The sequence below is a fragment of the Neopsephotus bourkii genome, unplaced genomic scaffold (genome assembly GCF_033783945.1).
Source record: "Neopsephotus bourkii isolate Nb327-2 ecotype Australia unplaced genomic scaffold, CSIRO-AGI_Nbou_v1 NB_1373, whole genome shotgun sequence".
NCBI lineage: Eukaryota > Metazoa > Chordata > Aves > Psittaciformes > Psittacidae > Neopsephotus > Neopsephotus bourkii.
In genome coordinates this window covers 4,618,726-4,634,988 of record NW_026901852.1, presented here as the reverse complement: position 1 = coordinate 4,634,988, position 16,263 = coordinate 4,618,726, and the positions used below count along the sequence as shown (strand labels likewise).

Below are 16,263 nucleotides of genomic sequence, written 5' to 3'. Positions count from 1 at the left end.
CAAGCCTCAGCTGCACACAGGATGGTCCATACTACAGGCTGTCGAGTGGGAATACGACAGAGCTTCTGGCAAGACTGCCTTCTTCAAAACATTTCAGGGAACTCATGCTCTTTGATGACGACCTCCAGCTCATTAGGAATAAAGCTTTTAGTTTGACGTGGATGACACATCCAACAGACCTTCATACAGAGAGAAGGGTGCAGCAGATCTCACCTCTTACAAATGGAGAAAGCTACGCAGTGATGCTTTTATTTTAAGACTACTGAATTGTTAGAATATTTTAAACTCTAATGATTACTTTTTAAGCCTCTGCAAAGACAGATTAAAATAAAGATGTATGTGACATTTCAGGAAGCTGCTGAAGCTGTGTTTTGTTTTGGTTTTGGGGGTTTTGCTTGCTTTCTTGTTATTTTTCTTTCTTTTTTTTTAACTAATGCACATGCTTGTACGAATTACAGAGTGGAAAAACAAGGCACTGCACAATTATACATGAATGCCTACTGCTTCTGCATCTTAATATATCTCTTTTCCACCTTTCCTCAGGCACTGGAACTGCTTTTTTGAAACGCAGTTTTAATGAAAGAGCACAGCAAGACATAGGAGAGTTTGTAGTGACACAGGTTCTATTCTTGGTTCTACAACTGCTCTGCTTTGAGCCTCAGCAATTTTCCCCTCACTATGCATCCGACTTTCTTCCTATTTTTGTTCCCTTATACACAGATTGTGATCTCTCTGTCTATCATCTATGATCTCTTGACTGTCTCTCACTTTAACGGCCTTTTGCACAGTGGAACTCTCATCTTGGTGGGAACTTGAACTTATTGTGGACTTGAGGGCACAAATTCAATTTTTCTTTCTTTTTGGTCTTGTCAAATATTAACACAATCCCTCAGAGAGTCATGGGCAGTCATCATCTTCAGCTCCTTTTCCATAATCCATAATTAAGCAAAGGGAATCATTGTTCTGTAGGTCCTCTGCAAACATGAATATGGTATGCAAATCAAGAAACTGGATGTGCACTTAAGGCTCTTCATAAATATCTAGACTGGGTGTTTCTCTCATCCCACATAATTTAAGCATATGACTCCTGAAGCATGCTGTTGAGAGGACCAGTGCTGACAGTACAAAGTATGTGCCTCCAGAGTAACAAAATCCCTTGTAACAGCACAGCAGCATAACAACAAGAAAGCAGCAGTTAATGAAGCGCTAGGATTCTTTATCATTTAAAGATGCCTTCCCTGTCCTGCTATTGAAGATAAGTGCCTACACATCAGCTGCTTCAGTCCACCACCTGCATGTCAGCACATATGTCAAAGGAGCTAAGGCTTGCACTGGTATGCTGAGCTGTGAATCCTATGTTGACAGATTTTTGCTGCCTATTTGGATGAACATCCTGGTAAGCCACTGTTTTTAACTTTATGCTAATATAAAAGGTTCTGCATGAGAAATAAACCCAAGCTCTTCTTATACTCCATGATGTTCACTGGGCTCCAAATGTGAATGGGACTAGTCAATGGACCACCAGCCTTTGACAAGACTTTGGCTTTTTTCTCATAAATTCCTCTCCACCGTCTGATAAAGAGCCAGATGCTACTGCTTCTTAAATCACCTGGTGTTTTGCCACTGGCTTTTAATGACATCAGAAACAAGCCCAACCCAGGAATATTATTTATTACCTACATTAATATAAAAATACTTCTGTTCGAACACTTCAAAATGCACTCTAAGTAACCATGAGAAGATGACTTCACTTTGTGCTTTACTTTTTGAAAATAGCACTGGAGATTAAAGCAGCCAAAAAGTGAAACAAGATTTGCCTTATTCTGAGGAAGCCCAAAAGGAAAGCAGGAACATTCTGGCTGCTTACCACTCCATCCCAGTGGGCACCACTTAACAATGTACCTTTAACAGGTGGTTAAATGAATCTAATTATTCTGTATGAAAAGATTTTATACAAGACCAGGACTCTACAAAACCAAACAAATACTCCTGAATCCCAGTACAGAATAAAAAGAAGCACAATAAAAGTTGTTTAACTTATAAATATTTGGGAACCTGGAGTGCTGGGAAGTAGCTTTCAAACTTCTGTAGTTCTAGTGTTGTGGTAATCACAGCTAAAAACAACTGCTGCAGGCATGGACACTGAAGAGAATAAAACCAAGAAAGAAGACTAACTGAATGAGCAAATCTGGGGGAAACCAGAACCTTGTTCCTCCAAACAATCAACATTGAAATCCCTTAAAAATACCAGTTCACTCACTCTTTATTTCTCTTAGTTGTGATACAAGCTGCACATAAGGTCCTTGAAAGCTATACACTTACAGTCTGAGCACATTTAGTGGTTATATGAAGTGCCAAGCTAGTTGAAGCTCTGTAAATCAAGGGAACTTAGTTGAGCAAAGAGGCAGAAGCATTATGGACTTCTCTGCCCTGCCCAGCCACATGCTAGTCCAATTGTTATGAGCTACATTGCAGGGAGTTACTGTACCCTTGTTCACAACTGACTACTGCAAGCTCAACTGAGATGTCTTTGTTGCCTGCCAATATCCAGTGCTGCTCTGTCAGCGCTGACCTGGCTAACACTTGAACCAGTGTCAGTTTCTGCTACCAGTGTAGCAGAAATCATTTAGAAACCAGCTGACATTAAATATTCTAATTCATGATACCCTGTGGCAGGGACAGTGTGTAAAAAAAGAGCTGGACTTCAACATTCTGGCTGTTTCTAATTAAAAGGCGGTCCTGAAAGTCCACATTCATTTTTAATTAATTATATTTCAACCGTTCTGAAAAACACAGATTCTTCCCTGCTTCTAAACCTTTTAATTGTACACCGGCATAATCACCATGGCGTCACTCTCAGAAGAAAGCCCACTCTTTTCCTATGCCTGAAATGCTTGCAGCAAGTGGGGAATACATAATGTGCGATGTTCAACAATGGTACATGAGGGCCTGAGGTCTCAACATCACTCCCCAGTGTTTTGTCTAAGCAGTAACACTTCATGCAAAAGCATGCAGTATAGCCCCTTGCGTGCTCATCTGCTAAATGCTCATTGCCATGCACTGATGACTGAATGGAAATATATTATGAAACTGAAGGGACACCTCAAGGTTATTAGGCCTAAAAATGGACCTACCTTGACATTTTCCCCACATTGAAGGCCTTACCTTAAAGAGGGACATTCACACTGAAGCAAACTTGAAAAGAGAGAACATTTATACAAAAAGAAATTTACTTGGCCTGTACTTTCCTACGTTCCTTTTGGTGCTACTGAATGATACTGCATTTTATAGGGCTTCATTCCCACAGCGTAAAGGCTAAGTCTTAATTCTGCATGTATGATGATACAATCCACTGTCACCAAAACGTAGAGGCGTGCCAAAAAAAAAAACCCCACCAAAACAGTATCATGACTTCCCAACACGAGGTTAAAAATCCCTTACTAAGAAGGACTGTTAGCAGTCATGTATGAAAAGAAATCTGAGATTATAGAACTTAGGTTTCAAGCTAATATACTTGAAAGTTTTCTCCAGAAACGCGGTCCCTCTTTAAGGATTCCAGCCATATTTCACAGTAAGCAGACAGTTGCTGCAGCAATTGAAGCACACACCTCTCTAATTGGAGACATTTTAGGGAGCCCTTCAATGAGGCACCCACCCATGAGGCAGGCGAGGGCTCTGCCTGCTCGCACCTGTAAACAGGGCAGCTCCATGCTCTGGAGGTGCTGATCTGTATTTACTATTTATTACCCAGCTTCCAAACACTGCGGGCATCTGGCTTGGCATTAAGTCATCAACAAAGGGTTGCCAAAATGTTGCCAGTTTTTTACTCGTTCAGGGAAGAGGGGAAAGAAAATTCCCAGCGCTCGCTGACTCCGGTTGGAACCCACAGTCATTGGCAAGGACTAGAATTTTGTATTTATTAATGATTTCATTTCAAACCTTTGCTGCAGTGCAAAACTGAAAGAGGACACATTGCTGGCATCCTTAAGTCAAGACTTAACAAGGAAGTTTAGGTTCACAAGGAAACTGCATACAGACAATGTGGCACAGATAAAGATAACTAAGGGGGGAGGGACTTCAATAATGGTTTATGATTATCTTAGAGTTACTGGAGCTGACAGAGAGGTGCGAATTACTGTAGGAAGTCTGAGAGTGAGGATCAAGATGAACTCTGCTAACACTGAGGTCTGGTAGAGCATAGAACACTCTTCCAAGTGAAGTGCTACGTGTTCAATCACTTTAAAAGCCAAGCTGATTTTGAGAATTGAGTTTTTAACACTCCTCCGTCCCGTTTCTTCCCTTCCTACCACAGAGTGGAAGCTGAGGCATGAACAGGTTAGGCGGTGAACCCTGGATGGCATTATGAGCTTCTAGAAAATCTAGTGAAAACTGACAGATCTTGCAATTCTCACTGGTTTAGATGCTAGAGCAACTCTCTGCCCCTGAGAAGTCAGAACTGAAGAAGGAACACACAAATATTCTAAAACCGTTCTCAGTGATACAACACTAGGAATGGAAGAGGCCACAAAGTGAAGGGAGTCGCATTAGATTAACTAAATGGGCTGGCAGCAGCTGCTGCTGCTCCATAGTGCAAGATACGATTCTGCAATAGACTATCTTGTTCATTCTGTTTCTAAGGCTCTTAAAGAAAGACAGCTTTCAAAATAGAAACCCGAGAAATTATGAATGCATAGTGAAAATTAATGTATTGTTCTGTGAAAGCTGCACATTCACAGTAAATCATCGTAATGCGATTATTTTGTCAACTCCATCTCCATAAAGCCACACTATGAACAGATTGCCACAGGCACTGATAAAGCCATTAGTGATGAAATTTTGGCTTAATTGCTATAAAGAAATACATATGGCAAACATCTGTTTTACCAGGCTTTGTATTACCCTCTGGCTCAGAGTTCTTCAACTTTTTCATGTTGAGGACGTCTTAGTCAAAAGTCTCAGATTTTCCCAGCCCTGACATTCACAACAGGGTGAATGAAAATGACAAGTCTGTCTGTTTGTATGCACGTGTTTCAAGGGCTGACAATGAAACTTCAGCCTGAAAGGTCAAGAGTGTTCCTGTGTTAAGACTATCTTTGCTGTGCCTAACAGCTTCTTCTGTCTCATAGCTCCTAGCAGCACACTGACCCACTGTAATCAGCAGCTTAAGAAATACGCTGATTTTACTGCGCTGGTCTGCAAAACCCAAGAAGAAATCCTTCAGAGGGATGAAATATGTCTCCTATGAGGAAAGGCTGAGAGTTGGGGCTGTTCAGCCTGCAGAAGGGAAGGCTTTGAGGAGACCTTAATGCAGCCTGTCAATATTCAAAGGGGGTTTAGAAGAAAGATGGGGACAAAGGTTTTAGTATGGTCTGTTATGATAGGACAAGTGGTAATGGTTATAACCTAACAGAGGGGAGATTTAGACTAGATACAAGGAAGAAATTTTGTACAATGGGGGTGGTGAAATGCTGGAACAAGCTGTGCAGAGAGGTAGTAGGTGCCTCATCCCTAGAAACATCCAAGGTCAGACTGGATGGGGTTTTGAGCACCCTGGTCTAGCTGAATGCATTCCTGCTCAGGGCAGGTGACCTTTAAGGGTCCCTTCCAATGCAAACTATTCCATGATTCTATGAAATACTTACTAATATGAGGCTACCACTGACCTTTGCTTCCCCATCTCAAATAGAAACTCTTCCAGTAAATAACAAATTGGGACAATATAAATTTCATCAATACACATGAAAGGTGAAGTGGCAATTTGTTTCATTCACTGTTTTTAATGCATATTTTATTATTCGGTATTAGACAGAAACATCCCATCATGTCACTAAGCAGGATCTACCACACTTAGCACCAGATCAATTACTTCAGTATGAAATTAATCTACTGCACCCTTGTTTCATTAATAATACGAGAGATGCACTTTGAAAATGGAAATAATCAATTCAACCAAGCCAGGAATAAAACCACAGAAACAAAGAAAGATAAAGAGCAAAGAATCACTGAATCAAGGCCTTTGTGGTTCTTGAGTAATAAATGATGTTGCAAACTACAGCCTGGGTTTATGGCTACTGATGAGGGAAATTTCATTCTCCAAATGGGATAAAATTTTAAGAAGAGACAAAATATTTCAAAATAGGAATAAAATGCTTCAAAGGGATTTCTGTCTCACAACAGTTGCTCTGGAGAAAAGATATGTGTCTGCACTAAAACTGTACTTATTTCTTGCATACGCAATGACATTCATGTCTGCATTAAAAGCTGCAGGGAAGAATATTATTCAGAGACTTTCAAGACACTCTCTGAAGTTCTAAGAATTAGGTTTTATGAACAGCAGAAATGATCTTCAAGAAACACTATCAAGGTCACTGGAGCTTAGAGGTAACAAACTGCCTCTTCATAGCTGTTCAGAATTTCACTTGAATTCTAACGCATATGCCCCAGAGCTATTATTTCTTCTCAGTAGCTTAACATTTATAACAGCTCTGCATTATATACCCTCAGTATAGTAAACCATAATACATGTATAAAAAGATTAATTTTGCCACTGAAAAGCCTCATCATTTTGGATATATGAAAGCAAGTATTGGTAGATAATATGCATCATAGGACTGGGCTTCAGTGCATTTCCACCCCTTTGCATTCTCTGTCCCAAGTAATTAAGCTGGAGGAGCAGCAAAAGATCCTTCACAACAGGTTTCAGGGCCACCAATCTGCTTCCAGACCGGTGGGTCAGTCTCTGCCTAGCACACAACTGGTGTGGCACTGCTGTCACTGTTCAGTAACCTCTGTCATTTGCATGAGTGCTTTGCCCAGGCACTCTTGCAAGACTTCAGAAAACACAGTCAGTTTTTCAAGGACCTTTAGGACTTCAATAATTTTCATTCCAAGGCTGAAAACAGGGACTAGATTTCAGCTTCCAAAACATCATTAGAATAGTCAAATCATGTACAAACTAGAAGGACATAAATGGTATATTTCTGATGTATTAAGGAATATATTTGCATCTACCCACAGCGTGAATGCGATTTAAAGTCTGGCTAATAAACAGCCATGAAGCATTTCTTCTAAGTCCACTTTCAGACTGGCAGAGGTGAAGAGGCATACCTGAACCATGAAGAAGCACACGTCTTACAGTACCATGTAATACAGCTCCTCAGAAAATCTATTATGGCAGAGAAAGGGTAAAGGGTAACAGAAAAGAACACAGATGTGCTAACCAAGGAACTCATGTTTTGGGATCAGCAGATTAGTGAGGCAGAATTGAAGCAAGGTTTGTTTCTGTGCTAGCATCTCTGTGACCTCCCTTGGCAGACTATTCCATTGTCTGACGGGACCTCAGTGTCTGTCCATTTTCCCTAATGACTTTACTTGTCAGCATTTTATATTGCCCGGAGCTCATTTGAACAGACCCTGTATTGTTGGGTTGCTTTGTTTGGGTTTTTTTGAAAGTGTATATGATAGAGTAATGATAAAATTTCCCCCCTTAGTCATCTTATTAATTGGTCAGAAAATAGATGAATACCTGTGCAAATATATGCATTCTTGCATGGGCAAAATTCTGTATGTGCATGCAAAACTCAATTTGAATGCACAAATGACGATATATGCATTGTGTGCTTCTTTCCCTACACATATGTACACTCACATATCACATGCAAGAATGTCTATTTTCTGACTAGGGATCTGGCCTCTTTCTCATAGCTAATTTCACAGATCTAGGCTCCCTTGAACATAAGATTAAAAATATATTGGTTTAATCCTCTCTGAATCTTAAACGTCACTTTTAAATAATCAACAGCCCTTTATCAATACTGAAAGTTATTAAATACCAGAAAACATTCCAAACACAGGCATTAATTATGCTTTCCCCAGGGTTATTCCATGGCTGGGGAAGTTATGCTTAGTTATCTGAATCAATGAATCTCAATGCTATACCCACAACTTAAATTAGAGAAGCACTATTTAGATTTTAAATAGACTTTATTTCATTAGTGTTCACCTTCTTCCCTCTTTCCTGTATTTTTCAAAGTCAGCTCAATCTCTTCTGGCTTGGCAAGCATCCAAAATCACCTTTTCAGCATTTGAAATTCACTGCCCTGGATTCCTTTACTGTTTCATAAATTGCATGATTAGTAATTATATTTTGTTCATATCATCTTTCTCTCCAGCCTAGATAGACGTCACACTTTGCTTTCCAACTAATAAATTGTTCAGTTTTAAGAGGACAAGTCAAAATTTCAGTATGATCTTGCTCAAAGGTTTCTACACAGTAACAAAATCCAAACAATTGCAATTTATACAGCTGATACAGAACAGCTGAGGGACCATAAACACAGTGTAAATAGGTAAGGTATACCCTTTCTAAGTGTAAAAAAGTCATCAGTAAAAGTTGATAGGACCAGGCCACTGGGGAAGAGAGAGTAGACTGCGAACATGAAAATAATAGGGATGCCTGTAACATAGACTACATATTACCTGAATTCATCACCACAAAAACCAAGTTCATTAAAAACCAAGCATACAGAACTGCTAGACTGCAGCAATCGAATTTGGCAGAATAAAGCAAGTTGGCATATGCAATATGGAAAGAAGTAGTATGAAAATCTGATGTTACAGAAGCAGCCTGAAGAAAAAATGAGAAAAGGTGTAAATAAAGATGTATAAAATCACCCTAACAGCTTTTAAAGAGCAAGCAGCTGTCTTGAAAATTACACAAAGGGCTACTGTGAAATAATCTCAAATCACTACTAAACATGACATATTCAACTAAAATATCATTAAAGAAAGGAGAAAAGCAACAAAACAACAGGAATTAATAAAATATGAATGGCTTTAAAATATAACAGCACTGAATTCCAGAAAGAGAAAGAAGCTGTACTGAGAAGGTAGAAGTTATTTATATTGGCAATGGATAAAAATACCTGATATTCTAAATGCCTCCTGACTTTAAAAAAGGACCACTGCAACAGGAATACTTACGAAAATAACAAAGGCCTTGTAAAAATACCTATTGTCAAAGGGACCATGCATCTCGATCATGAAAGGAAAGCAGCAAATAGACGGACTAGATGTGAGGAATCTGGGCCTTACCAGGTGCAGGCATAAAGTGAAAATTGTTTTAGAACTGTGCATCCTGATTTGGTAACTGTATCACCAAAAATGCTGATGAATACTAAGCAAAGCCACAAAATTTACTGTGAGATAAATTCTTGTGAAAACAGGAAAAGGCCTACATAAAGAAAGACTTCTCCAAGTGTAGACTTGAGGAGCTATCTAAGGGTTCTGTTCTGGACAGGCAGCTCCACTTTCACCACCTACATATGGAACTTGGGGAAATGCATCTCACTGGACTAAAAGAAAATGTATTAAATGCAACAGAGAACAATTCTGCAATGACAGAGGGGACTTTTCCACTTCTAAATTTAAGTTAGGATTGAGTGTTGAGCCCAAAGTTGTTTCATCTAGTTATTTTTAAATACCTTCCTAAATTATCTAAAGAAAAGAAACAAACAAATACCTTGACTGTATTTACAGGCAAGTCAAACATTGTAATTAGGAAGTGCAAAGTCAAAAGATACAAAATTATCATATAATTGTTCTCTTGTACGGTTCAAGCACAAAATTAACTGCACACATCTCAGCTTAAAAGCTGATATTTTGTGAACTGTATTTTCATCCAGAAGAAGACAAGAATAAGCCACGAATTTGTACTTGGCTTTTGTAGTTTCTGCATGTGGGGCTGCTATTTACATGGTTTTGTTAAAATAGGAATATTTGTTTGTTTCCCAGGAAAACATGAGTACATCAGTTTATCTACTCATGCTGTATTCTTTGCCCCAGAAGCAGTTTTCTCAAGTATCTTCAGTTACAATATTATTAATCATAAATTCTTCCCTCTGTCTTTCAATACAAAATCCAGTGCCCACTGGCAACGCGTGACTGCAGCAAGGTTCACACAGAAAGCAGAGACAGTACATGCCCAACTGAAATCAAAGTATCTTTAGGAACAGAGGACAATAAAACAGAGCCTTGAACCCTCTCATGGTTTATGTGAACATGAAGATCTTTCTGTGCATTAAATCTACTCTGGACACTTACCTTCACTGAAGCAGTGATGTGGCAATTTTTTCAGTGTGTTTTTTATGTTACTATTTCATAATAACCCTAAATATTGCACTGGGTAAACATGCAACAGAAAAGCCAACAATTAGACTTGTCAAACCAAGATGTCTCTGAATGTTATGCAAACTGCTACTTACAATCCGAGGTTTGAAGGGCGGCTTGATTTTCCTTTGCTCTAGAAGAACCCAGTCAATTTCCTTGAAAAATGGATGCTGCTTAATCGCGTCTTCCCCGTTCTGTGATGCCACACAGCCAAGTCGCTTATTGGGGTTCTTTGTCATGAACTACGGAGCAGAGGAGGGAGAGGAGGAAAAAGTTAAAACATGAATGGCAATGTCTGGAAACCATTTCCAGTGCAATTACTCATTAGAATTCCTAAAGCCTTGTTTTTAGAGACAGTCGCCTTTCAGAAGGTTAAATTTTCTCTAAGAGCAACAAGGATGCCCCTCCAACATTCAGAGCTTCCAGCCAAACCAGTAGATTCAGAGATTCCAGAGTGGAAGTCTCCTTCAGGAAGTTCTTTCAACTGATTGCTGAGACCTCCTAATTTCATCTGGCTGGGAGAGCTTTAGGAGCAGATTCTTTGTCAGCATTTTCAGCTCCAGATTTGGCAAAAAATACAAAAAGAAAGACAGAAAATATTAAACCCTCCAGAGACACTTCCAAATAGACTGAGGATAGCTCTTATTTTGCCTTATTTGCTCTGTCTTAACTACTAAGTTGCGGGATAGGGGCTACATATTATGCTTACTGCTGTTTATTTGGGTACATAGGTTGTACAATCATACACTTCAGACACATGAAAAGCCATAACCTCCTTACTAAGTTCTAGGATTTTATTCTAATACAAGTAAGAACAGCACCTGCAGCTATGTGAATTATAAGCATTCTGTTTCAGGAAATAGATGGAGTGATGAGTGCTATCAGAACGTTTTCCTTGATAAACTTGATGACATAACTTGTACCTTCCCTTTCATTTTTAGTACACCATTAGTGGCAGCAACTGGAAGTAACTGGTCTCCTCTGGTGTGGCAATTTCTAAACTCTTCACTTTAAAACTCTATTTCTTTCAGCAAAAAGCTGTACAGCCAGTGTGTGAGACACTGATATCAAATGATGGCAGCTGATATTTGTCTTGGTTTTGCTGTTATTTCTTCCTTCATTTATTAGCAATTGTTCTACTTATTTCCTAATGCATGTGGACACAGAATCCAGCTATTTGGATAAGTAGCTACTGAAGCCCTTAAGATGGTTTTAGATAGCTAGATCAGCCATCCACAGGAGAATATCACTGCTGTCATTTTAAAGACATAACATAGATCACCAAGGCAATTCCCTCTGTATTTTCTGACTTACATGTGCTGCTCCAAAGATGATCTTTCTCTTTGGTCTTGTGTTCAAATTCCCTGGAAGTTCTTTTACAAGTGGACAAGTTATATCTAAACTACAGGCCATATTTTCTATAGGCAAGAGAAACAAAGGTTTTGAAATGATTACTGTGCTTTGGTGAGGTCTCTTGGAAAACCACAAAACACATTCCTACATTCCTCTGCTTTATTTCACCTCCAGGACTGGAGCGAGCAAGCCAAGAACCAGCAGCCACATTTTGCAGAAACAGAACATGGAAACTACAGGATATGCTTTTTGTACCATATAATCCAGGTATCAAAGAAGTATAATCTGATCCTAGTATCTGCCATGTTTTATCTTCGCGGAGGCAGGGAAAACATCTGAACACATAGTTTTTAAGAAGCCCAGGACATGAAAATATGACTAGACAGTACAGTTTAGTACTGCACTTTACAGGTTTCATGAAACTTGGAAATGGATGATAAGGAAGAACAAACTTTAAGAATGAATACTTAAACCAAACAAAATTATCATCTGCTGAAATAAATGTCTGAAGTGGACATTTAATCCTATAAATTTCATCCCCTGCAATAAATATTCAGTTTTTTTCACCTTGTGTTTCTGAAGCACAAGCTGACATTTATTCCATGTTTATCAACAGCATCAACAATGATGCAACTGTCAGGGCAGAAACAGCTGTTAACTGTACTGTGTTGAAGAGATGGTTGCCAAAGGAGCTGACAGACTTAGCTGTAAGTGTTGCCTTTTTATTTTCCCATATTAAGGCAGGAACCTCCTTTTATGAAAAGCCATTTAAGATCAGAGTTCCTACTGACTTAAATGACAAGAGGACAAAGGTTGCTGAGACAGACATGCAACTTGGGGCCTGAATCAACGATCATGAGATTCCCAAAATCTTGCTTCTTGGAATAAATAACACAGCTTAAAAACAGAGCTCTGCTTCTGTTGCCAGAAATCTCTGTAACCTGGGTGCACAGGGAACACACACTGTGGCCACAACCTCTCTCACTGCTTGAAAAGAAACACAGAGCTAATTTCAATGAAGAATTGTTTTCCTTACCAGACAGGAAAGAATTTTAAATAGCAATTCCTGTCAATTCACAGAAACAGGACTAGTAAGATCTGTGGGATTTCATGGGATAAGCAACGCGCTGCCTTGTAATATTGAGCTGTATAATTATCCTCCTTAGTGTTTTGCTGGAAATAACAGGAAAACTGTTTCTTCAGAAAATCAGAAAACATTGTTACTTAATACAAGAGAATGTCTTCATATTAAACTTTCTTTACATGCTGTTTGGAGGAGTGTAAAAATACACAGTTTCTGAAGAATAAAACCCATGTCTCAAAGCACAATGTGAGGAAACGATGTGTTCCAAAGTTAATCCCTTGCTACCATTCAGCAGTAAAATACATAGACGCCTCTTTCTTTCCTCTGTTTTTCCTGTTCTTCGTTTAACAGTGTGTGGATCAGATGAAGAACACAAATTTCAAACATGTTTCACACCATAGTTGTGTAAGTAGCAGGTTGCTAAATGTAAGGAAAAGTTTTCTTTTTACGGTGTAAACTGGCACAGCTCCATTAAATTATATCAACTCATATCAATGAAAGCATCTTGCCCAATGAGGAATTATCTATTACTATAGTGCAAACCTGTTTAACGGATGCAACTCTTTTTTCGTAATGACTTTAAGTTCATAATGACTTTGAGGATAAATTTCAGATAGAAAGACGTAAAAAACCCAAAAAGCCACAAGTATGACAAAATATAAACCACCATACCTACTACCAAAATGTAGACCCAGGAAAACAGCCTCACGAAAACTTATAGCAAAGTCAGCTTTAAGAGAAATGAAAGGGTTTAACACCCTTGCGCTTCCATTCACAAAAGTACAAAGGCTACACCTGCAGCCCAATTCTGTGTGTGCATTTATGTGTGGTTAATGAGTGAGATGTGCAACTGTAATAGACATCTCACTACTTGCACCACCAATGAGATAGCATAGTAAGGCTCTGAGTGTCAAATCTGCTTTCGCCTCTTGTTTGTAAAACAAATTCTTTATTCTAATAGCTTCAATGGCTTTCACACTACACACTTAACCAAGAGTTACACTTAACCAAGAGTTACTGATTAACTTTTCCCATCCAAATGTTACCCTGATTCAGAATAATAGGTCAGATAACATAGATTCACTGAAGGAGCATATGGATGGCAAAGGAACAGATCTTAAAGATTGCGAAACCAACTGACTACAGAAAATCTCTTGGACTTGAGTGAAATTCAGATGCACGTAGGAACATTGACAACAACCCTTTCTCTATAATACACCAAAATGACTGCTGAGCCCTGAATATGAGCTTCAATTCTGCAGCTCAAGCCTATACATTTTAATTGCTGAGCTGAAAATAATTGAAGGGTCTGGAAATAAAAATGGATGCACAAAAGTATCGTGTCAGCTAATAAAGAGTCATCCGAGAACTATTTGGGGTGAGAAGGAAGAACCTGTATGAGGGCCAGCATTAATATATCCTCCATGTTCTTACTACAATAAATGCAGCAAGAGATACTTCAGCAAACAACTCAGAGAGGTTAACTTTGACTTCTCCTTTGAATCATCTGCTACAGTACCTATCTCTCAGCTAGAATGAGCATGAAGGTGTTTCTATTAAGACATCAAGGTGAGCATTTCTGCAGAATGTCTTACGGGTCCACTGGTGTTAAAAAGTTTAATATATACTTTGAAAATGTAACCTTGTATGTACAAACCTGTAGGACTTAACAGTGTCAGCTGCCTCTTACTTGAAAGCCTCCCTTATTCCAGATACTGAAAGAAAAACAGAACTGGAAAGGAAGAACTTTTCCACTTTCAAAAAAGGTGGAAAACTGGAATAAAAAACAAGGGTTGTTTTTAAAACCAGAAATCCTCCTTAGGTTTTCAATGTATGGGGACCGGCATACTGCTTCTGTTTTGTTTTGCTTTTTATTTCAGGATGATACTTGTACAGAAAAAAGAATTTATGTCAGCGTCATATTAATGAAGTAAACCTGACTTTAGAAACGTAGTCTAAAAACTGGAGTTGCCCAGCAGCACATTTTGACTGATATTGTGGCATTTGGTGACACTAACTTCTGTGAAGTCACTACTCATATTGAAAAACACCAATCAGAGCAGAAGCAAGTACACTAGAGTAAGACTTCTTTTCCAAGTGCTGTGTGAACTATAAAATACATATAAAATACATGCAGCTGTAAATAAAGGGCCGTCAACCCACCTTGATAGTGAAAGAAAGAGGGACAAGAAATTTTATAAGTTGACTGAATAAAAACATTGTTTCTTTAATTATGTAGTGTATCCCCTATTCTTGTGAACATGTGGCATATAAAGTGTCAAAGTGATAGCACAGCTCTAGTTGGTTGGGTTTTCCCTGAAACATGAATCTGCAGTACACAGATTTATACAGTGTACAACTGCGTGGAATACAAACATTCTGTTCCTTTCCCACAAGCAGTGTAATTTATCCCAGGCCCCATTATCCTGACAGTGGCACTCTGAACTGTGCTTGAACTCCCAGTGGTGACTGCTCTCAACAACTTTCGGCAAATTCAGTTTTAATCAAAGGGGAAAAAAAAACAGCTCAAAACCCAAAATACAACAAAATACCACCCAGAAAAAACATGAAGAGGAGGAGAAAAGCAAGTTATGGAAGATAGAAGACTCACGGCTTTTAAAATGCTGACGGCTTCTTTACTGAGCCAGACTGGATACAAGACATCATCATGAAGGATGGATTCAAAGAGATCATCTTCATTGTCAGCCTCAAAGGGGGGTTGCCCAGCCATCATTTCATACATGAGAACACCCAGAGCCCACCAGTCAACTGACGGGCCATATTCTAACTCCTGGAGGATCTAGCATAGAGAAAGAGATTGGATTGAACAGACAAGTTAGACAACACTCTCGGCTGCACATTTGCTGTTTTAACATGATACATCCTTTCTTTTTCCCAGTGCCTAAGCAGGACTAAATCCCACACTGATTTTGGTAACGGCAGCCATGGTTTCTTACCCATGCAATTTGCACAAACACAGCCAAGTGTCAATGTGTAGTTGTTCTCAGAAGTACTGACTGAGTCTATCAGTCCCCTGAGTAAAAGAGTATGCTCATGAGCGAAAGAGCTGTATATCCTTCCAAACTGTTTAAAGAAGGTCACGCTATAGGGGAAAAAAGATCACATATACAAAACAGATTGGTGGAAAATGTGAAACATTTCCTTGTCTCTATCTTGGAGAAAACAAACTGAACTAGCTTGCAATGCTGCACAGAGAAACTAAATCTCAGAGATTTATTCTTGTCCTTTAGGTAGGGCTGAAGGAAGCCAAAAGCTTTTTTGTTCAAGTTCTTTTTACAGCATTAAACTGCTGTACAATACATGGCTGTAGGACTCACTTTAATTGCTCTTGCTTTCAGAAAAACTGGCTACAACTCTTCTCGTGGCACAAGTTCAACCTTGTAGCAAATACCTTTAATATGGAGTAGTAGGTTAGTATGATGGAGTTTTATTGTACTACTTGGTGTTCACAGAAGTAGTGTTGTACAAGGAACAAGTTTAATTCTTGGCTCCTCTTCACTGAAAAGCAGCTTGGTATTTTGGATGCAATGTTTCAGCATGAGAAGGGACTGGGGAAAGCAGAGTGGTTGCCTGTTTAAGGTGAAGCTGACTGCCTTAAAATGAATTGGAGTGGCAACAACACCACCTTCTTAAGCAAC

The 16,263-nt window shown here is 39.0% G+C and overlaps 1 protein-coding gene across 3 annotated transcripts in view; it reads right to left on the bottom strand.

Annotated features, from left to right (window-relative positions):
• PRKCE (protein kinase C epsilon) overlaps window positions 1-16,263 on the bottom strand; it is a 285,725-nt gene that overhangs the window by 10,915 nt on the left and 258,547 nt on the right. For 2 of the 3 annotated variants that reach the window (XM_061367215.1, XM_061367214.1), the window contains exons 13-14: window positions 15,216-15,404; window positions 10,263-10,409 (exon numbers count right to left, since the gene is read on the bottom strand). In XM_061367215.1, the coding sequence (XP_061223199.1) occupies window positions 10,263-10,409; window positions 15,216-15,404 (336 nt within the window). Of the gene's footprint in view, window positions 1-3,165; window positions 3,196-10,262; window positions 10,410-15,215; window positions 15,405-16,263 lie in introns of all 3 variants that reach the window. The other variant, XM_061367216.1, reaches the window with a different exon arrangement.